A 27599-nucleotide genomic window follows, 5' to 3' on the forward strand; every position below is an offset into this window, starting at 1 on the left:
TCTGGTCTGATGAAACAAAAATAGATTGTTTGGCCATAATAACCATCGTTATGTTTGGAGGAAAAAGGGGGATGCTTGCAAGCCGAAGAACACCATCCCAATCGTGAAGCACGGGGGTGGCAGCATCATGTTGTGGGGGTGCGTTGCTGCAGGTTGGGACTGGTGTACATCACAAAATAGATGGTTTCATGAGGAAGGAAAATTGTGGATATATTGAAGCAACATCTCAAGACGTCAGTCGGGAATTTAAAGCTTGGTCGCAAATGGGTCTTCCAAATGGACAATGGCCCCAAACATACTTCCAAAGTTGTGGCAAAATGGCTTATGGACAACAAAGTCAAGGTATTGGAGTAGCCATCACAAAGCCCTGACCTCAATCAAATAAAAGCTGAAATAAATCATTCTCTCTGCTATTATTATGATATTTCACATTCTAAAAAAAAAAAAAAATATGTATAAATGTATGTATATATGTATATATATATATATATATATATATATATATATATATATATATATATATATATATATATATGTGTATATGTATGTATATGTGTATATATATATGTATATATATATATATGTATATGAATATATGTGTATGTATGTATATATCTGTATATATGTATATGTATGTATGTATATATCTGTGTATATGTGTGTATATATATATGTGTATATGTATATATATATATATGAATATATGTGTATGTATGTATATATCTGTATGTATATATACGTGTATATGTGTATATATATATATATGAATATATGTGTATGTATGTATATATCTGTATGTATATATGTGTATATGTGTATATATATGTGTGTATATGTATGTACATGTATGTATATATATATATTTTAATCCATTTTTTTAATGGAATATCAACATAGGCGTACAGAGACCCATTATCAGCAAACCATCACTCCTGTGTTCCAATGGCCCAACCCATAATATACCTAGATTAATTAATTTATTCGACAATTAATTTGATATTTTGCACTGATTATTGGCCTATATTGTACTTTTTCTAAACGAATGTACAATCTAATTTTGTGTTTATGCGAGCGTTGCTGCAGAGCGTGGGGTTTCCCATAGTTTATTGCAGGGTTACCGCGCCCATCTCGCGGTTTGATTGCCGGGTGAAGTAGTGACTGAGTGGTACCGAGAAAGAGTTTAGGGCGGCCTAAGTGGAAGTGGCTTCTAAATGAAATATACATCGGGAACAGACAGTAGTGATAATTGATTATTGAGATTGTCAATAAGCCTACTTGCACTTTGCAGCAGGGATCTGTGTCCCGTCATCAGCAGGGAGTGGTGTGATTTTTACCCCCCCCCCCCGGTTGGTCCAGGTTGTTGAAAAAGCTTACTGGCCAGCCTGGTTACGTTTGGGAAGGGTTGCTCCTCTGAAAGCTAGCTAGTTTGTAAACTAGCTGTTCGTTGATGCGTGGGATTGGAGGAATAACTACACCGTTACCTTTTCCAGTCAATGCTAAATAAACAAGCCAACTGATAAAAGGTAGGACGGTCACGGTGCAATGTCGCACATTTGGAAAACAAAATGCTAGTGTAATTGTTGGCCGATTTGGTAACGTTAGATTAGCTAGTTTACGTTACTATCCGGGGTGGGTTAACGTTAGCATAGCCAATTTTAGCTGCTTTCCAGCTGCTGGCTATATCGATCCTAATTTCAGCATGTATATTGAAATACTCGTATGTATAGTTAACGTACCGACCTAACTATATATCCAGCCTGATTTAGCAAAGGACGGGTTGGACCCTGTACAATTCATGAGAAGTGGACAGCAAACACTTTCTTGGACAAGTCATTAACCAGCTAACGTCAGCTAGCTAATTTGGTTAGGTACCCAAGTAGCTGAGGTAGACCGCTGCGTTAACTAGTTAGCTACCAGCAATGTTGTCCAGCTAGCTTAATTTTTTTCCATAAAAAAAATATTAACCGTGCCTCAATACCCCTTTAATTTAAACTGCATTTCAAAACAACCATATTTAACTTGTTTATTAAAAGCGGACTTGTTAGCTGGGTAGCTAACATCTTGGAGATGGACAACTGTGGCCTAAAATGCAAGCGATAACTAGCTAACGTTAGTTATCTGACTTGTCCATTGCTAGCAATTTATCTTGGGCACTATTCATAATGGGATGTGTTTAAAATAAGTTGAGGCATTGTTAGATATGCCGTTTTGGTAGTCAAGTACGATCACTTTTGCCAATCTACCACCTAGATAGCTAACGTAGTTATAAATTCAGTTAACGTTAGCTAGTTAACTATGTTAAACACTAACGTTAGCTAGTTTGCTAACTAAAGTTAGCTGGATTGATGTTAAATAGCACAAACGTTAGCTAACTGCTAGCTGGTAAATAAACCATTTGTACCATTTAAATATCCCCCACCTTAACGGTAGCACAATTGCTTTACTTGGCTCTTGTGGTTTACATCAAATTAAACGGCTACTGCTGGCTTTAACGACATGGCTACTTCTAGTTAAGTAGGTAATTAATTGGATTTTCTTTTCTTCTCCAACACTAGCCAGCTAACTCCTGAGCTAGTTGCTGGAGTAATTTAGCACACGTCTAGCACGGGGGCGAACCGATAGGAATGCTGGATCAGTGTGTTATATTCCCTTTGGGTGGGTCTTTTCTGTTTGTCTGTTTTTCTGATAATCCCCGACGTCCGTTGTCGGAGAGTGAAGTTGGGCTGCTGTCTAGTAGCTAGTATTGAGGTCACTGCTATTGAGCAGGGTTATTTGGTTAGAAATCGTTGAGGCATACATTCTGATAATGGAAATTGAAATATAACATCTCGGCCTTTTCGCATGTTGTATTAAATACTGGGATTGCACATTTATTTTCACATGTGACATAGCATGAAAGTAAATCAATCTACGTGTCTAGTTAGCTTCGATTCTTCAACCCTAGTAGCTAGGCCTATAAACAGCGGCAGCGAACAAGATGGCGTTTGCTGCCTCAGTCTCATGTTTCCATCGATGCAAGACATTAATTAGCATGCCATCGGTTGAGGCTTCATAGGTGATCAGTGTAACTGTTTTGGTAGCAAGACATTAATTAGCATGCCATCGGTTGAGGCTTCATAGGTGATCATGTAACTGTTTTGGTAGCAAGACATTAATTAGCATGCCATCGGTTGAGGCTTCATAGGTGATAAGTGTAACTGTTTTGGTAGTGGTAGCTACCCTAACTTCTTTAACATCAACTTTCAAGCCAGCTAATTTGCTTTTCTCTGTAAATGACAGACATCTGAAAGAGATGAGCGGGGGTGTTCTTGCATTTGCAGCATTGTAAGTTATCTACAATGAGCCTGAATTGTTCAAACAAATATTGTAACATCTGAATAGCAACGGAGAGTGATTCATCAGTTTATTTGCAGGTGACATTCAAATTGGATGCAAATAGTGCTAATGGATTGCAAGCAAATTATTTGTACCACTATATTTGAGCACATCAATGTTTCCCGCTGCAGTCAAATTACACCAGGACAGGAGTGTTTCAAGTTTAATATCCAACCTGGTCTCAGCATTTTGTATCATTCTGTACGTAAATCAGAGACACTTATTTAATATATGTTTTGTACGGTATGTATAATTTGTGGATGTCCCTCACCCATTTCATATATGTTATAACTTACAGTTAATAAATGCTACGAATTTGCAAAAAGTAATAGGTGGCTAACGTTAGCTAGGCGTTAAGTCTAGCAGTTACGGAAAGGGTTAACTACGTTGTAGTCGCCAATGTCTGTAAGGCTACTTGTTGTAAGTATGTTGTCGTAGAGACTAATGACAGTGTGAATTTTACTGCAGGGTGTTGTTTTGACTGTGGTACACACAATTACATGAATTGTTGTATGACAAACTATTTGTAAGTCGCTCTGGATAAGAGCGTCTGCTAAATGACTTAAATGTAAATGTAATGTATTAATTAAACCCCCATCCACCCTCTCAGCCCGATATGTTTGTTTAAGCATTAGTCCATTTTGATGAAAGGACCATATTGGTTACTATCTTGTGGCAGTGAGAGAATTAGATTCTCCTGTACTTTTGTCTACTTGGCTTTTAACCGTGGCTTTCAAACTAGGGCTTTTGTGGTTAATTGAGGTAAAACAGTAATTCTGCTCATAGATTATGCATGTATAAACAGGAGGTAAAAAAAAAACAAGCAGTAGACTCCAATGTCTTTAAGGCTACTTGTAAGCATGTAGTCGTAGAGACTAATCAGACATGCTTTTTTTCAGAGTAGAAAACTGATTTCTGACTCCGGTGTGAGCTTTTGCCAGCTGTTTTCCTGTTTGTGGGCATAGATTGGATTAAATATTTACTGTCTGTGGATTTGAGCTTTTAGGATTACAGGCTTGGTCAGTGATAGTGCTGGTTATGGTCTTTTCTATGATCCAGCTTTAGCCATATGACATTTGTTGCACTGATATAATAGCATCAAGCTTTCTACAACGCAGGCCTACATTTTGTGCTCTTTTAGTGTTTTATTATGCAATAGCGGAGGTGTATGAAGATGGCGTGGCCCCATGCATTTACCACAAATTCCTTGATTTGTTAAATTTGCCATATTTGTTCATTGCTCTCCGCTATACTTCTTTTGTATGGTCATTGGTAGGGCTGTGGTGGTCATGACATTTTGTCAGCCAGGTATTGTCGTGTAAAAGACTGCCGGTCTCATGGTAATTTGCCGTTAATTAACATAAACACGTTTAGCAAGCCACTATTGCGCGCCTTTGAAACATCTACATGTCTAATGAATCAGTTGAATTTACACCATCATAAATCAATGTATTTATTTTAGGCAGGTCTAAACAAACATGATGTGAAGAAAATGTATTTCAGAAGAACAGCATGTGTTGGCCTACAGCTTATCTGGCAGTGTGCCATGCATAGGCTTGTTTATTTAGCAGACAATATATTCTTAAATCCTGTGCCATTATTTTATAGTAAGACTAATATAATTGAACTTAGCTGAATAAAATAGAAAGGATATTTTTCCCATTCAGGAGAATTGAGTGTAAAAGTGATAATTTTTAAACAGGTTCTATATGCTAGATTTAGAGTAATTTGACAACTTTAGTTGTGAGGCATAAACATTTAGGATGCCTTGAATATCAAAAATGTATGGGCTGCATGATGAAACTATAGGATATTGATGATTTGAGAAAGTCGCAAAAAAGCTTGCGGTCTGTTCCTTGCCTCAGGCTGCAAACGCTGTTCTCTCATCAAGTGATCATACTTTCATCCATCAAACTATTCTCAATTGAATCTTGTCTTTACTAATATTATTAGAATTTCACATTATCAAATGTGCAGGAACAGGGTCATGAGAAAAAAAGATGTAATCTGTATGTACTCGAATAGCGAATGTAGGACTCTTTCTGCTGTTTCGTTTTTCACTCATGTTGGGTAGGCTATTCTGGTTATTTTATTCCACACATCAACCTCTGTTTGAGGAGCATGCAGGGTCTCTCTGCAGCACAGGTGATATTTCTCCCAAACTCTGTGTACCGTGGGGTCTCCAACCCTGTTCCTGAAGCTACACAGTGCTTAATTTGGGAAACCAAGTGAAATCTGTTTGGGATCATTGATAGTAATACGTTCTCACAATGAAACATATTTCATTAAACTGTTAATAGCACCTCTCTCTGCGTGCTCGAGAAATGCACGGTGGCGAGATATTCAATATTCTGTACCTAAAGGTAATGTCAACCTATTAATTATGAAAATATAAAAATGCCATATTACCAGGCTATTTGAAACCATATATAAAGTCACTAATTGTAGGCCAACTCTAAATTAATTTATTTTATGCAAGACCAATTATGTACCAGTTTTTTTTAAAATATGTTTCTGCCGTGCATAATTATGCGGTAGACTGTGTTGTATAACGGCACAATCATTATTATTTTATTTTTTTTCAAGCTTGGTTTCTTGTTGTGTTTGTGTGTGTGTGCGCACATTAGGGATGCACAATATATCGGTAAGCATATCGGAATCAGATGAGATTAGCTAAAAATGCCAGCATCGGGTCTATGTATAACGCCAATGTGCAAATCCGATGTCAAAGCTGACGTGCATACCTGTAACATAGGTAGATGAAGTAATGATGCCACGAAAAATACAGAGCTCCATGTTCAACACAGCATTCCTAACCTAGCCCGCAATGTCTGCTGTGTGGATCTATTTTGAAGTTTCAAAGGAAGATAACAGAAAGGTCATATGCAAAGTTTGTGCTGCTATTATTTCCAGAGGGGAGAAAGTAAAATCTTTCAAAACCACAAACCTAATTACTGATTTGAAAATCACCCCCAGGCGTTCACTGACTACTTAGAACAAAACCAGAAAAAAAACTAGGCGCGCACTTCCAACAACTTAAGTTCAAGTCGAGCAGTCATTTGAAATAGAATTTCAGCGAGACGACTCAAAGGCGAAATCCATTAATGCCAAGATAATGGAATTAATTGCCTGTGACAATCAACCGTTCTTTGTCGTGGATGATGTTGGCTTTTGCCGACTGGTCGAGCACCTCGAGCCCCGGTACACACTACCAAGTAAGTGCTATTTTTCAGATGTTGCCCTACCAGAGTTGCACAGTATTGTTGAAATGCACATCCGTGAGCTACTTGCAATGGGTGTCACTGAGATTAGCTTCATGACTGACATTTGGACTAGCGATATCAGACCCATGAGCATGCGGATTCATACAGCACAGTGGGTCAACAAGGATTTCGTACTGAGGAAAGCCGTATCACAAGCTCAAGAATGTGCTTGTTCTCATACCACTACAGCCATTTCAATGGCATTTGAGAACATGTTTGAAACTTGGAAAATCCCCAAGAACAATGTGTTAATGCATGTAACATGACAAAGGCTTTGGAAGAATGCGGAGTCGCCAGCAACTGGCTGTGAATTAAGGTGTTTTGGCCCAACGCAGCATATCTGACACAGTGGGAACAGGTAGGAAGATAGTGGGTCATTTTAAACACTCGCAGCTAGCATACATCTGCCTGCAAGCAGTACAGGAGCAGCTTGGAGTGAAAATGAAAAGGCTTAAGCAAGATGTTTCCACCAGATGGAACAGTACTGTTTACACAGAGAGCCTGCTGGAACAAAAACAAGTGCTTGGCGTGTACGCAGCTGACTGAGTTACCTGCAACAATCAGTACAAACCAGTGGACTCTCATTGACATGAACACACTCCTAGCTCCATTGAAACAACTGCGAAATAAGCTCATCAACTGCGTCTGCAGCAGACCCTCATGGTGTTGAAACGCCGGCTCAACAAAACTGCCGACACAGACGTGGGGTTAAAACCTGCGAAAGTACTCTAGTAGAGGCTGTGAACAAGTGATCCCGTGGCATTCTCTCGGAGCCTCTTTACTATGTCGCCACCGTGCTTGATGCTAGGTACAAGGACTGCTACTTCGATGGTGACACGAAACAGGGTTTGTGAAATGTTAGACACAGCTGGACAAGATGGAAACACAGTGACAGTGAAGCACCGGGGAAGAGGACCCATGACAGAAGAGGCCACAGACAGGCAGACAGCTGAAACTTCACTGCTTGACATGTATGCTGGAATCATGGTTGAGAATGAAATGACTAAACAAATGAACAACGAAACAGCACAGCAAGTAAGTGAATAGGTTTTAATTGTTTTACTGGTAATGGGACATATGTAGATGCCAACAAAATAACTTTTTAGTCAGTGTGTCTCCGTTAGACTCTTTGTATTGTCATTTTCTGTTACAACATTGGCCAATGTTGATCTATTCCTAATGATCCTTTGGAATGCAAGAATAATGAAATATGTTGTATTAAGTGTCTTTTTCGTGTTTTTTCCCTGTACTAGTATGGACAGTGAGCGCCTTTTCAGTGCAGCTTCACACATTGTAGATGGAAAAGTAATAACTCTTGTGACAAAGCCAAGCAGGTCCTCTTTGAAGAAAAACCTCCCCCAACTGTTATAAATGGGCAGTCATATTGTAACAGTCATTTTGTCACTGGGAAAAAAATGGACTAATACCAATGGCTTTTCTGTTTATTCATGGGTGGTATAGGTAGTGATTTTCATTTAATTTGAAACAAATCAGTTTTGTTTTATTTCTTAAATGAAAGACAAGATGTGTTGTAAATTTGCTCGCATTTTACTAGTCGCGTAAGTTGAGCACATTTTAAAAGTTTAAGTTGTGCAGTCTGACAGCCCAGAGAGTCTTTTTTTTTTCAAGCAGTTAAAGCTAAATTAATTAACTGCATTTTAGTTTCAACCAATATTTCTTTCAAAGCATTTTTAAGTTTCTCCATACAGTCAAGATTGGATAGTAAGAAGGGACACTGACAACTTCACCACCTTTGTAATGTGGGGCAGCTAAAATATTTCTGTGAATATCTGTTGAGTGATAAAGTACATTCATGGATTTGTAATTTTTCTAATTTACAAGTTATTAAACAATCAGTTCCTAACAGAACAAATAAACATGACACTTTGTTGCAACTGTTTAACTGTACTAGAATGCTTAAAAGCTGCTAACTTTAAATATATGTTCATTAGTGTTACCAGCCTCAGAAATTGCAGCCCAAATAAATCTCAACATCAACTGTTCAGAGGAGATTGCGTGAATCAGGCCTTCATGGTCAAATTGCTGCAAAGAAACCACTACTAAAAGACACCAATAATAAGAAGAGACTTGCTTGGGCCAAGAAATATGACCAATGCACATTAGACAGGTGGAAATCTGTCCTTTTGGCCTGATGAGTCCAAATTGAGATGTTTGGTTCCAACCGGTGTGTCTTTGTGAGACGCAGAGTAGGTGAACGGATGCTCTCCACATGTGGTTCCCACCGTGAAGCACGGAGGAGGTTTGGTGTGGGGGTGTTTTGCTTGTGACACTGATTTATTTAGGGTTCTAGGCACATTTAACCAGCATGGCTACCACAGCATTCTGCAGCGATACGCCATCCCATCTGGATTGCACTTAGTGAGACTGTAATTTGTTTTTCAACAGGACAATGACCCAAAACACATCTCCGGGCTGTGTAAGGGCTATTTGATCAAGAAGGAGGGTGATTGAGTGCTGCATCAGATGACCTGGCCTCCACAATCACCTGACCTCAACCCAATTGAGATGGTTTGGGATGAGTTTGACCACAGAGTGAAGGAAAAGCAGCCAGCAAGTGCTCCGCATATGTGGGAACTCCTTCAATACTGTTGGAAAGTCATTCCAGGTGAAGCTGGTTGAGAGAATGCCAAGAGTGTGCAAAGCTGTCATCAAGGCAAAGGGTGGCTACTTTGAAGAATTTCAAATAGAAAATATATTGATGTGTTAAACACTTTTTGGTTACTACATGATTCCATGTGTTATTTCATAGTTTTGATGTCTTAACTCTTATTCTACGATGTAGAAAATACTAAAAATAAAGAAACCCTTGAATGAGTAGGTGTGTCAACTTTTGACTGGTACTAAAATACACTGCTCAAAAAAATAAAGGGAACAGTTAAACAACACACTGGAACTCCAAGTCAATCACACTTCTGAGGTATGTCATTTTTGTGCATGAGAGGAGATTACCGTGACTCAATCGTCACTTAGAATGTCACTCATGACTGCCGGTGTGGCGGTGACTAACAGCTCTAGCCATTAGTAGAGTATACATGATCCCAATTTTAGCTTCAAGACGCCAGCAATTTGGAAAACCAAACCATATCGTGTGCCGTAGTTTAAAAACTCAGTGGATGGTGCTTAAACAATAACTTTATATCTGAATTCTGCCATCTTTATGCACGTTTGCCATTTCTCCCATTTTTTTTATTTTTTGTTGGAAAAGGCAATAAACAACTGAAATATGGAAAATCTATCAACATAAAACTAAAATAATCCTGAACACTACTGAGATCATGCTCTGAAAGATGAATTTGTATGGCTGCATGGAAACAAAAACATTATGAAAACATTTATGTTGAGCAGCAAACTCCGGATGTCAGTAAGCCACACCTCCAGGCTATTTGTCACCACTCCCTGTTTATCATGCTGTCAGCTGATTCCGATCAGGCGCTTGGAGAAATGAGGGGCAGAAGAACTTCTTACAGTAAGGGATTATGGACAGACTCTGAGAGCATCTAGTTCACCCACATTACAGAATTTGTTCTTTGTTTTCTTACCCTGAGGTAGTGTAGGGATGAACTGTGACTGAGTCCTATGTTTAGGTTTGAGCACCTTCTGAATTGTGCCTGCATTGACTCCAAGTAACTTACAACCAAGACTCAACATCGAACTCAATGAATTAGGTGTTTGAACTAGTGCCAGTGCAGAATTGAGTTTTAATTACATATCCTCTCCATGATTAATGTTGTCATTCTACATCCCACATTCGGATGCCACAGTAATAGTGTGTTATACGGAAGTCCAGTCCTAGTGTCTCCCTCCTGATTTTGTTACTCACTTTTCTCATGTTATAAGGTTAATTCAACACCCCCCTCTGATCTTAAGGACAGATGTGGATGGCAAGTAGTCATGGAATTAACAGTGATATTTTTATCAGAGAGGACCTTGAGTGTGATTTTCTCAGTTTAGAGAAGATCCTCAGTCTAGCACTCAAACACTTTGACCGTACAGAGTGAAATACATGAAGTAAGGTGATTGGGTTAGCTTGGAGGAAGAACTGGGGCTAAAACCAAAGGTTTTGTTTATAGTCCTTATGTTTCATTCATATCCAAATGTGCTAATCCAGTCTCCTGCGAATGTGAGGTCAAGGCTGTTTCCTGTATTACTGGTACCTTTCACAATGCTGGTGTGTGGATAATCTCTCTCTTTTTCACAATAGAATGTTATCCTAGCAGTTAGGAGAGTAAGGCCAGTAACCGAAAGGTCTCTGGTTAGAATCTCTGAGCCTACTATGTAAAAAAAAAAATCTCTGCCCTTGAGCAAGGCACTTAAACCCAATTGCTCTGCTAAATGACTAAAATGTTAAGTGTTTTGAAAGTGACCTCTGTTTTCTCTGACCATGTTCTGTATTTGACAAATAGGAAGATCAGTGCTTTAGGCTACTGTTTGGGGTAAATTATGTGTTTAGGTTGCCCAGACGAGTGTGATCAGATCAGCCGGTATCGCTATAAATGGTTTATTGATCACTTAGCACCGTTGGCTGATCTAGTGAGCATCAACCAGTGGATTGGGGTCAGTAGGATAACTGTTTTTCAGATCATCTGGCCAGTCATGTCTTAACAGGATTTGTCAGGGAAGGTTAAATTAACCTCTCTGGGAACGTTTGGGACACTAGCGTCCCACCTCGACAACAGCCAGTGAAATTGCAGGGCACCAAATTCAAAACAACAAATCTCATAATTAAAATTCCTCAACCATACAAGTATTTGACACAATTTTAAAGATAGATTTCTCGTTAATCCAACCACCGCGTCCAATTTCAAAAAGGCTTTTCGGTGAAAGCAGAACATATCATTGTTTGGTCAGCAACTAGTCACAGAAAGCATTCAGCCATTTTCCAACCTGAGAGGTGTCACAAAAAACAGAAATATAGATACAATTAATCACTAACCTTTGACGATCTTCATCAGATGACACTCCCAGGACTCAATGTTACACAATACATGTATGTTTTGTTTGATCAAGTTCATATTTACATCCAAAACCCTCAGTTTACATTGTCACCATGTTCAGAAATGCCTCCAAAACATCCGGAGAAATTGCAGAGCCACATTTAATAACAGAAATACTCATCAAACTTTGATGAAAGATACATGTTTTACATAGAATTAAATAGAAACTTGATCTTAATGCAACCGCTGTGTCAGATTTCAAAAAAGCTTTACGGCAAAAGCACAATATTCAATAATCTGAGAACTGGTTCAGCCACAAAAGAGCCATACAGTTACCCGCCAAATTGTGGAGTCAACAAAAGTCATAAATAGCATTATAAATCTTCACTTACCTTTGCTGATCTTCATCGAAATGCACTCCCAGGACTCCCACTTCCACAAGAAATGTTGGATTTGTTCGATTATATCCATATTTATGTCCAAATACCTCCGTTTTGTTGGCGTTTAGTTCACTATTCCAAAGGCACAATGCGCGAGCTCAAAATCCAGACGAATGGTCTTGGAAGGTCAAGAGTTCCATTACAGTTTGTACAAACATGTCAAACGATGTTTACAATCATTCCTTAGGGTCTTTTTTTTATCATCTTCAATAATATTCCAACTGGACAATAGCATATTCATTACAGAGGGAAAAAGAAGGAACGGCGTGACCGCGCAGTAAACAACTGATTGGCTTCAGCCTAGTCCACTTGTTGAAACAGCATTTATTTGACGCCCTTCCACAATAGAAGCCTCAAACAACTTACTAAAGACTGCACTTCCCAAGGCTTCCAGCAGATGTGGCCCCATAGACGCAGCATATTGGATCTTCGTCTGAACTTTTCTTTGAAGAGGACGATGTCCATCGACGCAATCACTTAAATGAAACTACAACCTCAGATTTCCCACTTCCTGGTTGGATTTGTCTCAGGTTTTCGCCTGCCATATGAGTTCTGTTATACTCAGACATCATTCAAACAGTTTCAGAAACTTCAGTGTTTTCTATCCAATACTACTAATAATATGCGTATATTAGAATCTGGGACAGAGTAGCAGGCAGTTTACTCTGTGCACCTTATTCATCCAAGCTATTCAATACTGCCCCCCTGTCACCAAGAAGTTAAGTGTGTCTCAGGATTATGTCAATGACATTGAGGTGAGAAGATAGGACTGTGAGTCAGTAGCAGAGTTGTGTGAGGGCAGGAGAGGCGTTCTAATGTAGGATATGAGTGTATGGGCCTGCTGCGCTGGCCAAGCCAACAGAAGTACTGTTTATGTAGGCTATGAGAGTGTAGGCCTGCACTAGCCAAAGCAACGGTGTCACAGCCTACTCCTCCGACGCAATTTGTTGTTTAATGACTGCACAACGTTTCCCTGTGGAAGGAAAGTAGTTACTAGTTCAGAAAATCCGTTTTCTGGTTGAGAGAGTTCTTTGAAGAGGACAATGTCCATCTATGCAAATGTGTCATTAGCCTATTTCTTTACCAAAGACTTGCACCTCAATCAGACCGACAGCGTCATTGCATGTTGGTATATTAGAAATACATTAATTTCCAATGGAATTCTGCATTTGCCTTGCACCATTGCGTTGCAGTTGTGTTTTGTGTGGTGCATACATTTGGATTTATCCAATGCATGCGTCAAATTGTATGTGTAAATTTGACAGAAATACAAGCACAAGGTGAATGTTTTGTTGCACAAATATTCACTTAAATATTGGATTACATACAGTGCATTCGGGAACGTATTCAGACCCCTTGATTTCTTTCCACATTTTGTTACGTTACAGCCTTATTCTAAAATGAATTGTTCCCCACAATACTCCATAATGACAAAGCAGAAACCGGTTCTACATTTTTACAAATTTATTTATTTTAAACGTAACATTTTACATAAGTATTCAGACCCTTTACTCAGTACTTTGTGCCTCGAGTCTTTACCGCCTACAAGCTTGGCATACGTGTATTTGGGTTGTTTCTCCTATTCTTCTCTACAGATCCTCTCAAGCTCCGTCAGGTTGTTTGGGGAGTGTCGCTGCACATGTATTTTCAGGTCTCTCCAGAGATGTTTGATCGGGTTCAAGTCCGGGCTCTGGCTGGGCCACTCAAGGACATTGAGACTTGTCCCGAAGCCATTCCTGCATTGTCTTGGCTGTCTGCTTAGGGTCGTTGTGCTGTTGGAAGGTGAACCTTCGCCCCAGTCTGAGGTTCTGAGCGCTCTGGAGCAGGTTTTTATCAAGGATCTCTCAATACTTTGCTCTGTTCATCTTTCCCTCGATCCTGACTAGTCTCCCAGTCCCTACTGCTGAAAAACATCCCCACAGCATGATGCTGCCGCCACCATGTTTGATCCTGTTGGCCGTATTCATTTTCATGATTACTGAAACTCTTCTTTCTTCCTCTTTCAGATTAACGACTGGCCAAAGAGTTCAATCTTGGTTTCATCAGACCAGGGAATCTTGTTTCTCATGGTCAGAGTCCTTTTTAAAAAAAAATTTTTAAAGTTCCTTTTGGCAAACTCCAAGTGGGCTGTCCTGCATTTTATGTAGGAGTGGCTTTCGTCTGGCCGCTCTACCATAAAGGCCTGATTGGTGGAGTGCTGCAGAGATGGTTGTCCTTCTGGAAGGTTCTCCCATCTCCACAGAGGAGCTTTGTCTGAGTGACCATCGTTTCTTGGTCACCTCCTTGACCAAGGCCCTTCTCCCCCGTTTGGCTGGGCAGCCAGCTCCAGGAAGAGTCTTGGTGGTTCCAAACTTCATTCATTTAAGAATGATGGAAGCCACTGTGTTCTTGAGGACCTCCAATGCTGCAGATATTTTCGGTACCCTTCCCCAGGTCTGTGCCTTGACACAATCCTGCCTTGGAGCCCTACGGACAATTCCTTCGACCTCGAGGCTTGGTTTTTGCTCTGTGCCTTTCCCAATCATGTCCAATAAATTGAAATTATCACAGGTGGACTCCAATCTAGTTTAGAAACGTCTCAGGAATGATAAATGGGAACAGGCTGCATTAGAGCTCAATTTCAATTCTCATAGCAAAGGGTCTGAATCCTTTTTTTTTTTTTTTCCGGTTTTTATTTTTAATACATTTGTAAACATTTCAAAACCTGTTTTCGCTTTGTCATTATGGGTAGGTTAGTGTGTGTGTGTGTGTGTGAGTGAGTAGATTGAGTTTTATTCAATCCATTATAGAATAAGCCTGTTATGTGGAAAAAGTCAATGAGTCTAAATACTTTCCGAATGCACTGTACATAATGAGAGAAGTTTGCCTGCAGAATTTATTACGCTGTATTGATGTAATGGCGCTGTCGTTCTGATCGAGGTGTTAGGCCTATCCACGAATGACAGGGGATTTTATGTATCGTATGTTTTGTTTTCTGGAACAAACAGCCTTTTGTGACAGAACATCATCTAGCTTTGTTTGTCTAAATGATGGCATTTCAATGCTTTCACAGCTTAACGAGGGGAAAACATGATCAGTTGGTTACATAATGTGTATGAGTGACAAGCGATCTGGCGACAGATTCCATCGCATTTTCAACTCTACTGATGGTTTTGCGAAAAAATGTAAATTGTGTTATATTGAGAATGTGCCCACTCTGGTCTTGGCACATGCACTTTAGTCAACAGCTGGCAGGTACAGTTTGGGTAGGATAGCCTATATGATGACATTATGGACAAAATAGAGACATTTTTCAAAAGGTAGCCAAGCATTGATAATGTCTCCCAGAATAAGACCCTCGATATTTATTGGACAGGAACATCATACCCCGATTGCACTTTCAACACCCTGTGAAGTTCATAATTTATTTCATCTGTAGCCTAATAAAACTGCATTCTTTCCTGAGTCGTAGTTGGGGGACCATACAGTAGTGGGGCGTGACTCCCAAGTTTACTTCGATTTGATGGTTATTGTATCAATATTTGTGCATAAAGGCATTTCATTGCCATTTCTCTCATAATTTAATTTTATCGACAATTAAGGATCCCACCTTAACTAGCGTAACATTTGTCGACAATGTTGACCAGCATTTGCTGTTTTCACCAGGCCTGTCGTGAATGAATTTTTTTGCCAACATACTTTATTCGCCTAAAAAGGTTTGCTGGAAACATGATTACTAAAACTCTTCTTTCTTCCTCTTTCAGATTAACGACTGTCCCAGCAGCTGGAGCGAGACAGACCTACTAGCAGGGCAAAATGAGTGAACTGGACCAGTTACGCCAGGAGGCTGAGCAGCTCAAAAACCAGATCCGAGTGAGTGTTTATCCCTCCATCTACCGTCAATGGGCAGGAGCAATTGTTTTAAACCTACAGAAATTGCGTATTTCAGAAATAATTGAATTGTCTCTGCGCTCATAATCAAGTCTCAACAGTGTCATAACAAAGCTACATAATCTTCTGACAATGTTTGGTTGTTAAATTTGCATGGTGTTTTAATTGTCTTACTTTTGCAGGATGCCAGGAAAGCATGTGCAGATGCCACGCTATCACAGGTAAAAGTTTAGTTTTGGTTTTTGCGTCTTGTACTTTCGGTTTTGTACTGCAGCTTCAAACAGAGAAAAATACAATATTTTTGGTTATGGAGAATATATTTAACAGCGGTTTATATGGTGCAATGATGCTTGCTTGTTTTGTCATAAACTGAAATTAGGCAAACTTACAATTTTAACAACCATAAAATTGTGGAGTGATTTCTGCATAGTACATCTTTAACTAGGGATATGCAAAACATTCAATGCAATCTGCTATTGATGGCTTTATGTAACTGTGTTTGTGTGTTTTGCAGATCACAGCCAATATTGATCCTGTTGGCCGTATTCAGATGCGCACAAGAAGAACACTGAGGGGGCATTTGGCTAAGATCTATGCCATGCATTGGGGCACTGATTCCAGGTAAACCCAAGTGTAATTTTTATAGTGTCTTTCACAAGCTAGGAAGGTAATTTCCATTTGTTCTGTACTACAAAAAAAACAGCTTGTTTGCTTTTTGGAGTTTTTGCAATGACAAATAGTTGAATGATTCCAGTTGTCAAATATAAAAGTTGGCATGGTATATAATTGTATAACCCTTGGCATGAATTGGTTATTATACACTTCTCAAAAAAATAAAGGGAACACTAAATTAACACATCCTATATCTGAATGAATGAAATATTCTTATTAAATACTTTTTTCTTTACATAATTTTTGTGTGATTTTGTTGTCAGCACATTCAACTATCAATGGAAATCAAATTTATCAACCCATGGAGGTCTGGATTTGGAGTCACTCAAAATCAAATTGGAAAACCACACTACAGGCTGATCCAACTTTGATGTAATGTCCTTAAAACAAGTCCAAAATGAGGCTCAGTAGTGTGTGTGTGGCCTCCACGTGCCTGTATGACCTCCCTACAACGCCTGGGCATGCTCCTGATGAGGTGGCGGATGGTCTCCTGAGGGATCTCCTCCCAGACCTGGACTAAAGCATCCGCCAACTCCTGGACAGTCTGTGGATGGAGCGAGACATGATGTCCCAGATGTGCTCAATTGAATTCAGGTCTGGGGAACGGGCGGGCCAGTCCATAGCATCAATGCCTTCCTCTTGCAGGAACTGCTGACACACTCCAGCCACATGAGGTCTAGCATTGTCTTGCAGTAGGAGGAATCCAGGGCCAACCACACCAACATATGATCTCACAAGGGGTCTGAGGATCTCATCTCGGTACCTAATGGCGGTCAGGCTACCTCTGGCGAGCACATGGAGGGCTGTGCGGCACCCCAAAGAAATGCCACCCCACACCATGACTGACCCACCGCCAAACCGGTCATGCTGGAGGATGTTGCAGGCAGCAGAACGTTCTCCATGGCGTCTCCAGACTGTCACGTCTGTCACGTGCTCAGTGTGAACCTGCTTTCATCTGTGAAGAGCACAGGGCGCCAGTGGCGAATTTGCCAATCTTGGTGTTCTCTGGCAAGTGCCAAACGTCCTGCACGGTGTTGGGCTGTAAGCACAACTCCCACCTGTGGACGTCGGACCCTCATACCACCCTCATGGAGTCTATTTCTGACCGTTTGAGCAGACACATGCACATTTGTGGCCTGCTGGAGGTCATTTTGCAGGGCTCTGGCAGTGCTCCTCCTTGCACAAAGGCGGCGGTATCGGTCCTGCTGCTGGGTTGTTGCCCTCCTACGGCCTCCTCCTGATGTACTGGCCTGTCTCCTGGTAGCGCCTCCATGCTCTGGACACTACGCTGACAGACACAGCAAACCTTCTTGCCACATCTCGCATTGATGTGCCATCCTGGATGAGCTGCACTACCTGAGCCACTTGTGTGGGTTGTAGACTCCGTCTCATGCTACCACTAGAGTGAAAGCACCGCCAGCATTCAAAAGTGACCAAAACATCAGCCAGGAAGCATAGGAACTGAGGAGTGGTCTGTGGTCCCCACTTGCAGAACCACTCCTTTATTGGGGGTGTCTTGCTAATTGCCTATAATTTCCACCTGGTGTCTATTCCATTTGCACAACAGCATGTGAAATGTATTGTCAATCAGTGTTGCTTCCAAAGTGGACAGTTTGATTTCACAGAAGTGTGATTGACTTGGAGTTACATTGTGTTGTTTAAGTGTTCCCTTTATTTTTTTGAGCAGTGTATTATTCCACATGATATAGTGGGAAATGTAAGTAGGTGTTATTATGACTAAGCATGCGTTGTTGCTATGATTGTCATTGCTTAGATTTGGCCCCAAGTTACAATTCAAAGCAGTCTTAATAAATTACTTTTAGTTTGCTTTTCTGTTCCATATAGAATATTAGCTAGTTATAGTTTGATTTTTAACAATTGCTTATAATTTCTTAAACGGAACTGTAATTCCATGACCTTATGTTTCTGCTCTTTCTCACAGGCTCTTGGTCAGTGCTTCCCAAGATGGCAAACTCATCATTTGGGACAGCTATACCACTAACAAGGTCAGACTTCAGTAACTCAACTTCCGTAGCTCTGTTTAGAGGACAACTACAACGTTTCCATTGCAATTATAGGCATTGCATTTTGTCCCTTCAAACATTCTACTTTAGTTGTTTTATTCACCTACACACCTGAAATAAGAGCTCATTACTTCAGGTGTGCAAAGGTTTCATGTTTTTTATCCACCACCTCCTTGCAGGTCCATGCCATTCCTCTGCGTTCTTCCTGGGTCATGACCTGCTCCTATGCACCTTCAGGAAACTACGTGGCATGTGGAGGCCTGGACAACATCTGCTCTATTTACAACCTGAAGACACGTGAGGGGAATGTACGTGTGAGCCGGGAGCTCGCTGGACACACGGGTAGAGAGACTACATTTTCTGTTTGGCATGTTATTTATGAAATCCTTCTCATTTTCTGCTACTTAAAACACACTATGGGAACATTTCTGGGTTAGTAATGCACAAATTAAATCTAATTTCCAGGTTATCTGTCCTGCTGTCGCTTCGTTGATGACAACCAAATTATTACAAGCTCTGGAGACACCACCTGGTAAGTAAAGGAATTACTCAGTGTCCTGTAAGGATGCTGCTCAGTCTATTTCCAATACAACATTGTTAATTTTCCTAAAATGTATTAAATGTGAATTGAATTTGTATAGAAACTCATGCCTCTTGTTTTAACCAGATGTTGTTTTTACAGTGCCCTTTGGGATATTGAGACTGGCCAGCAGACAACCACATTTGCTGGTCACAGTGGTGATGTCATGAGCCTCTCATTGGCCCCTGACACTAGGCTATTTGTCTCAGGTGCTTGTGATGCCTCGGCTAAACTCTGGGACGTCAGAGAGGGCATGTGCAGACAGACCTTCACTGGGCATGAGTCTGACATCAATGCCATATGTGTAAGGGCATATTTAAAGATATCTATGCACACGTATTGCCTATTAGGGCATTTTACATTGAGCTATCTTTATTTAAGGTTAAACAATTTGTACATTTTAAGAACAGTATTTAAAAGTACAAGAAACCCAAAGGATGACCCATCAAACCGTAAAAACACTTATTTCCAATGTGGTCCTCAAATCATGAAATATAATCTCAATTTATACATTTCAGTTCTATGATTGAAAAAAAAAAAAGTTTTTTGAGATACAAATTTTAATTAAATTATAGTCCGTTATTTGCTCAGTAAGTAATTACTGTATGATCTGATCTGTGCTTTGCAGTTCTTCCCCAATGGCAATGCCTTTTGTACGGGCTCTGACGACGCCACCTGCAGACTCTTCGATCTTCGTGCCGACCAGGAGCTGATGTGCTACTCGCATGACAACATCATTTGTGGCATCACCTCTGTTGCTTTCTCCAAGAGTGGCCGTCTCCTCCTAGCTGGATATGACGACTTCAACTGCAACGTGTGGGACACACTGAAGGCTGACCGTGCTGGTGAGTCACTGATAACACCCCAGACATGTCTCGTCACACGCTATAACAAAACTTCGGTACTTTTTAGATACTACAACATGAAAACGGTTCGGTATAAGTTTTTATATTTTTGGTTCTTAATGTCGCGTACTGCATGACAGGATTAAGTCTGTCTATCAGCCAATGAGCCTCTTGCCTGGTCCAGTCAAGCTGACCATACATTACACAATTTTAAACCGCAATAAAAACAATTCTCCCCAATTTTGTTATATCCAATTGGTAGTTAGTCTTGTCTCATCACTGCAACTCCCGTACGGACTTGGGAGAGGTGAAGGTTGACAGCTGTGCATCCCCCGAAACCCAACCAAGCCACACTGCTTCTTGACACAATGCCCACTTAACCTAGAAGCCAATGTGTCGGAGGAAACTCCGTACACTTGACGACTGTGTCAGCGTGCACTAAGTCTGGCCCGCCACAGGAGTCGCTAGTGCACGATGGGACAAGGACATCCCTGCCGGCCTAACCCTCCCCGAACCTGGACGACACTGGGCCAATTGTGTGCCGCCCCATGGGTCTCCCGGTCGCGGTCGGCTGCGACAGAGCCTGGACTCGAACCCAGAATCTCTAGTGGCACAGCTAGCACTGCTATGCACTACCACTGCGTCACTCGGGAAGCTTAAACTGCGATTTTTGTAACGATTTCGGATCTATGCCATATTTCTGGGATCGCAGGTCATTTGTATGCTCCACTCAAGATGTTGTAGGTCAGATAATGTGAGCGGGTGAAAGAAGTGTGATTTATAAGTCTTGCACTCTCCTGAGCTGCATCTTCTGTCCCGATTTTATTTTTCTGACATGCCAGAATTCGGACTTGTGCAACTCGTCCTCCGTTGCTCGGCTCATTCTTGGCCACGGCACCACAATATATATTTATTTATTTAATATTTATTTATATAATATATATATATATATATATCTCAATGTGAGCAGACTACAGGATGAAAAGATTATCCAGACTATTTGCATAATGAGTTGTCCCACAATGTCAATATTTTTGTTGTCTAACGTATGCCTAGCTTTTTTATTTATTTTCATTTTTATTTCACCTTTATTTAACCAGGTAGGCTAGTTGAGAACAAGTTCTCATTTACAACTGTGACCTGGCCAAGATAAAGCAAAGCAGTGTGAACAGACAACAGAGTTACACATGGAGTAAACAAGTCAATAACACAGAAAAAAAAGTCTATATACATTGTGCAAAAGGCATGAGGAGGTAGGTGAATAATTACAATTTTGCAGATTAACACTGGAGTGATAAATGATCAGATGGTCATGTACAGGCAGAGATATTGGTGTGCAAAAGAGCAGACAAGTAAATAAATAAAAACAGTATGGGGATGAGGTAGGTAAAATTGGGTGGGCTATTTACCGATAAGACAATGTACAGCTGCAGCGATCGGTTAGCTGCTCAGATAGCAGATGTTTGAAGTTGGTGAGGGAGATAAGTCTCCAACTTCAGCGATTTTTGCAATTTGTTCCAGTCACAGGCAGCAGAGAACTGGAATGAAAGGCGGCCAAATGAGGTGTTGGCTTTAGGGATGATCAGTGAGATACACCTGCTGGAGCACGTGCTACGGGTGGGTGTTGCCATCGTGACCAGTGAACTGAGATAAGGCGGAGCTTTACCTAGCATGGACTTGTAGATGACCTGGGACCAGTGGGTCTGGCGACGAATATGTAGCGAGGGCCAGCCGACTAGAGCATACAGGTCGCAGTGGTGGGTGGTATAAGGTGCTTTAGTGACAAAACGGATGGCACTGTGATAAACTGCATCCAGTTTGCTGAGTAGAGTGTTGGAAGCTATTTTGTAGATGACGTCACCGAAGTCGAGGATTGGTAGGATAGTCAGTTTTACTAAGGTAAGTTTGGCGGTGTGAGTGAAGGAGGCTTTGTTGCGGAATAGAAAGCCGACTCTAGATTTGATTTTCGATTGGAGATGTTTGATATGAGTCTGGAAGGAGAGTTTACAGTCTAGCCAGACACCTAGGTACTTATCGATGTCCACATATTCAAGGTCTGAACCATCCAGGGTGGTGATACTAGTCAGGCGCGGGTGCAAGAGTTGAAAACATCATTTGGTTTTACTAGCGTTTTAAGAGCAGTTGGAGGCCACGGAAGGAGTGTTGTATGGCATTGAAGCTCGTTTGGAGGTTAGATAGCAGTGTCCAAGGACGGGCCGGAAGTATATAGAACGTCTGCGTAGAGGTGGATCAGGGAATCGCCCGCAGCAAGAGCAACATCATTGATATATACAGAGAAAAGAGTCGGCCCGAGACTGGCACCCCCATAGAGACAGAGGACCGGACAGCATGCCCTCCGATTTGACACACTGAACTCTGTCTGCAAAGTAGTTGGTGAACCGGGCAAGGCAGTCATCAGAAAAACCGAGGCTACTGAGTCTGCCGATAAGAATATGGTGATTGACAGAGTCGAAAGCCTTGGCCAGGTCGATGAAGACGGCTGCACAGTACTGTCTTTTATCGATGGCCGTTATGATATTGTTTAGTACCTTGAGCGTGGCTGAGGTGCACCCGTGACCGGCTCGGAAACCAGATTGCACAGCGGAGAAGGTACGGTGTGATTCGAGATGGTCAGTGACCTGTTTGTTGACTTGGCTTTCGAAGACCTTAGATAGGCAAGGCAGGATGGATATAGGTCTGTAACAGTTTGGGTCCAGGGTGTCTCCCCCTTTGAAGAGGGGGATGACTGCGGCAGCTTTCCAATCCTTGGGGATCTCAGACGATATGAAAGAGGTTGAACAGGCTGGAAATAGGGGTTGCGACAATGGCGGCGGATAGTTTCAGAAATAGAGGGTCCAGATTGTCAAGCCTAGCTGATTTGTACGGGTCCAGGTTTTGCAGCTCTTTCAGAACATCTGCTATCTGGATTTGGGTAAAGGAGAACCTGGAGAGGCTTGGGCGAGTAGCTGCGGGGGGGAGCTGTTGGCCGAGGTTGGAGTAGCCAGGCGGAAGGCATGGCCAGCCGTTGAGAAATGCTGAAGTTGTCGATAATCATGGATTTATCGGTGGTGACCGTGTTACCTAGCCTCAGTGCAGTGGGCAGCTGGTTGGAGGTGCTCTTGTTCTCCATGGACTTCAGTGTCCCAGAACTTTTTGGTGTTGGAGCTACAGGATGCAAATTTCTGCCTGAAGAAGCTGGCCTTAGCTTTCCTGACTGACTGCGTGTATTGGTTCCTGACCTGCCTGAACAGTTGCATATCGCGGGGACTATTCGATGCTATTGCAGTCCGCCACAGGATGTTTTTGTGCTGGTCGAGGGCAGTCAGGTCTGGAGTGAACCACGGGCTATATCTGTTCTTAGTTCTGCCTTTTTTGAATGGAGCATGCTTATCTAAAATGGTGAGGAAGTTACTTTTAAAGAATGACCAGGCATCCTCAACTGACGGGATGAGGTCAATGTCCTTCAAGGATACCTGGGCCAGGTTGATTAGAAAGGCCTGCTCACAGGAGCGTTTGACAGTGATGAGGGGTGGTCGTTTGACTGCGGCTCCGTAGCGGATACAGGCAATGAGGCAGTGATCGCTGAGATCCTGGTTGAAGACGGCGGAAGTGTATTTGGAGGGCCAGTTGGTCAGGATGACGTCTATGAGGGTGCCCTTGTTTACAGTTTTAGGGTTGTATCTGGTGGGTTCCTTGATAATTTGTGTGAGATTGAGGGCATCTAGCTTAGATTGTAGGACTGCCGGGGTGTTAAGCATATCCCAGTTTAGGTCACCTACCAGAACAAACTCTGAAGCTAGATGGGGGGGCAATCAATTCGCAAATGGTGTCCAGGGCACAGCTGGGAGCTGAGGGGGGTCGGTAGCAGGCGACAACAGTGAGACTTATTTCTGGAGAGAGTAATTTTTAAGATTAGTAGTTTGAATTGTTTGGGTATGGACCTGGAAAGTATGACATTCTGCAGGCTATCTCTGCAGTAGACTGCAACTCCTCCCCCTTTGGCAGTTCTATCTTGACGGAAAATGTTATAGTTGAGTATGGAAATATCAGAATTTTTGGTGGCTTTCCTGAGCCAGGATTCAGACACGGCAAGGACATCAGGGTTAGCAGAGTGTGCTAAAGCAGTGAGTAAAACAAACTTAGGCTTCTGATGTTGACATGCATGAAACCAAGGCTTTTTCGATCACAGAAGTCAACAAATGAGGGTACCTGGGGACATGCAGGGCCTGGGTTTACCTCCACATCACCCGTGGAACAGAGGAGGAGTAGTATGAGGGTGCGGCTAAAGGCTATCAAAACTGGTCGCCTAGAGCGTTGGGGACAAATAATAAAAGGAGCAGATTTCTGGGCATGGTAGAATATATTCAGGGCATAATGCGCAGACAGGGGTATGGTGGGGTGCGGGTACAGCGGAGGTAAGCCCAGGCACTGGGTGGTGATGAGAGAGGTTGTATCTCTGGACATGCTGGTTGTAATGGGTGAGGTCACCGCATGTGTGGGAGGTGGGACAAAGGGGGTATCAGGGGTATGAAGAGTGGAACTAGGGGCTCCATTGTAAACTAGAACAATGATAACTAACCTGAACAACAGTATACAAGGCATATTGACATTTGAGAGAGACATACAGCGAGGCATACAGTAATCACAGGTGTTGAATTGGGAGAGCTAGCTAAAACAGTAGCCTGTCCTGAGGAACCACTCCACTGTCTGGGAGTCTGGGCTGCATCATGTCAGCTCCCCACTCATGCTGCACTGGGAGTCTGGGCTGCATCATGTCAGCTCCCCACTCATGCTGCACTGGGAGTCTGGGCTGCATCATGTCAGCTCCCCACTCATGCTGCACTGGGAGTCTGGGCATGTCAATTTAGTGCATTTTTAATTTAGGTTGTAACACAACATTTGGAAAAAGTCAAGGAGTGTGAATATTTTCTGAAGGCACTAAGTCTCAATGGAAGGAAACTCCCTGAAATCAGCCAAAACAAGCTTAACTTCTTGGCACACCCATCCCGTTAGCGGGATCATTTTCGTCAGCAACCTCTGAATAGCATAGCGCCACAGTCCAAATAATATTACTAAAAAATATTCATATTCATGAAATCACAAGTGCAATATTGCAAAACACAGCTTAGCCTTTTGTTAATAGTCTCAGATTTTGAAATTATGCTTTACAGCGAAAGCAATCCAAGCGTTAAAGTTTATCGATACCATAACAAAACATTCTGTACACTAAGCATTAAGTAGCTAGGTCACAAATCAGAAAAGCAATCAAATTAAACGTTTACCTTTGATCTTCGGATGTTTTCACTCACGAGACTCCTAGTTACACAACAAATTTTCCTTTTGTTCCACAAAGATTATTTTTATACCCAAAATACCTCTGTCGCGTTATGTTCAGAAATCCACAGGAAAGAGCGGTCACGACAACGTAGACAAATTCCAAATAATATTCATAATGTCCACAGAAACATATCAAATGTTTTTATAATCAATCCTCAGGTTGTTTTTAAAATATATATTCGATAATATATCAACCGGGGGTGTAGGTTTTTCAATAACACCGGGAGAAACAATGGCCGCTTTACTCTGTAGCGCAAAACTCACTCTGAGAGCCCCCACATATCCACTTACGCAATGTGATCTTTCATGCTCATTTTTCAAAATAAAATCCTGAAACTGTCTAAAGACTGACACCCTAGGGAAGCCATAGAAAAAGGAATCTGGTTGATATCACTTTAAATGGAGGATAGGCATGCATAGGAACAGAGGTTTCAAAATAAGAGGCACTTCCTGATTGGATTTTCCTCAGGTTTTCGCCTGCAGTATCAGTTCTGTTATACTCAGACAATATTTTTACAGTTTTGGAAACTTTAGAGGGTTTCCTATCTTAATCTGACAATTACAGTGGGGCAAAAAAGCATTTCGTCAGCCACCAATTGTGCAAGTTCTCCCACTTAAAAAGATGAGGCCTGTAATTTTCATCATAGGTACACTTCAACTATGACGGACAAAATGAGGGGGAAAAATCCAGAAAATCACATTGTAGGATTTTTTTTTTAAATGAATTTATTTGCAAATTATGGTGGAAAATAAGTATTCGGTCAATAACAAAAGTTTCTCTCAATACTTTTATATACACTTTGTTAGCAATGACAGAGGTCAAACGTTTTCTGTAAGTCTTTACAAGGTTTTCACACACTGTTGCTGGTATTTTGACCCATTCCTCCATGCAGATCTCCTCTAGAGCAGTGATGTTTTGGGGCTGTTGCTGGGCAACACAGACTTTAAACTCCCTCCAAAGATTTTCTATGGGGTTGAGATCTGGAGACTGGCTCGGCCACTCCAGGACCTTGAAATGCTTCTTACGAAGCCACTCCTTCGTTGCCCGGGCAGTGTGTTTGGGATCATTGTCATGCTGAAAGACCCAGCCACGTTTCATCTTCAATGCCCTTGCTGATGGAATGAGGTTTTCACTCAATCTCACTATACATGGCCCCATTCATTCTTCCTTTACACTAATCAGTCGTCCTGGTCCCTTTGCAGAAAAACAGCCCCAAAGCATGATGTTTCCACCCCCATGCTTCACAGTAGGTATGGTGTTCTTTGGATGCAACTCAGCATTCTTTGTCCTCCAAACACGACGAGTTGAGTTTTTACCAAAAAGTTATATTTTGGTTTCATCTGACCATATGACATTCTCCCAATCTTCTTCTGGATCATCCAAATGCTCTCTAGCAAACTTCAGACGGGCCTGGACATGTACTGGCTTAAGCAGGGGGACACGTCTGGCACTGCAGGATTTGAGTCCCTGGCGGCCTAGTGTGTTACTGATGGTAGGCTTTGTTACTTTGGTCCCAGCTCTCTGCAGGTCATTCACTAGGTCCCCCGTGTGGTTCTGGGATTTTTACTCACTGTTCTTGTGATCATTTTGACCCCGCGGGGTGAGATCTTGCGTGGAGCCCCAGATCGAGGGCCCCAGTGGTCTTGTATGTCTTCCATTTCCTAATAATTGCTCCCATAGTTGATTTCTTCGAACCAAGCTGCTTACCTATTGCAGATTCTGTGTTCCCAGCCTGGTGCAGGTCTACAATTTTGTTTCTGGTGTCCTTTGACAGCTCTTTGGTCTTGGCCAAAGTGGAGTTTGGAGTGTGACTGTTTGAGGTTGTGGACAGGTGTCTTTTATACTGATAACAAGTTCAAACAGGTGCCATTAATACAGGTAACGAGTGGAGGACAGAGAAGCCTCTTAAAGTAGTTACAGGTCTGTGAGAGCCAGAAATCTTGATTGTTTGTAGGTGAACATATACTTATTTTCCACCATAATTTGCAAATTAATTAAAAATCCTACAATGTGATTTTCTGGATTGTTTTTCCTCATTTTGTCTGTCATAGTTGAAGTGTACCTATGATGAAAATTACAGGCCTCTCTCATCTTTTTAAGTAGGAACTTGCACAATTGGTGGCTGACTAAATACTTTTTTGCCCCACTGTATATGCATATTCTAGTTTCTGGGGCTGAGAAATAGGCAGTTTCAAATGGGTATGTTTTTTTTTTTTGCCAAAAACTAAAATACTGCC

The 27599-nt window shown here is 41.5% G+C and overlaps 1 protein-coding gene across 1 annotated transcript in view; it reads left to right on the top strand.

Moving 5' to 3' along the window:
• Positions 1-1141: 1141 nt before the first annotated feature.
• The window catches only part of LOC135540282 (guanine nucleotide-binding protein G(I)/G(S)/G(T) subunit beta-1-like), a 29174-nt gene continuing 2716 nt past the window's right edge, over positions 1142-27599 (top strand). The window contains exons 1-9 of the mRNA XM_064966843.1: positions 1142-1523; positions 15777-15885; positions 16086-16124; positions 16418-16524; positions 18518-18581; positions 18779-18941; positions 19065-19131; positions 19282-19483; positions 19808-20024. Of these exons, the coding sequence (XP_064822915.1) occupies positions 15829-15885; positions 16086-16124; positions 16418-16524; positions 18518-18581; positions 18779-18941; positions 19065-19131; positions 19282-19483; positions 19808-20024 (916 nt within the window). The 5' untranslated portion in view covers positions 1142-1523; positions 15777-15828. The remainder of the gene's footprint in view (positions 1524-15776; positions 15886-16085; positions 16125-16417; positions 16525-18517; positions 18582-18778; positions 18942-19064; positions 19132-19281; positions 19484-19807; positions 20025-27599) is intronic.

Source organism: Oncorhynchus masou, chromosome 5 (genome assembly GCF_036934945.1).
Source record: "Oncorhynchus masou masou isolate Uvic2021 chromosome 5, UVic_Omas_1.1, whole genome shotgun sequence".
Taxonomy (NCBI): domain Eukaryota; kingdom Metazoa; phylum Chordata; class Actinopteri; order Salmoniformes; family Salmonidae; genus Oncorhynchus; species Oncorhynchus masou.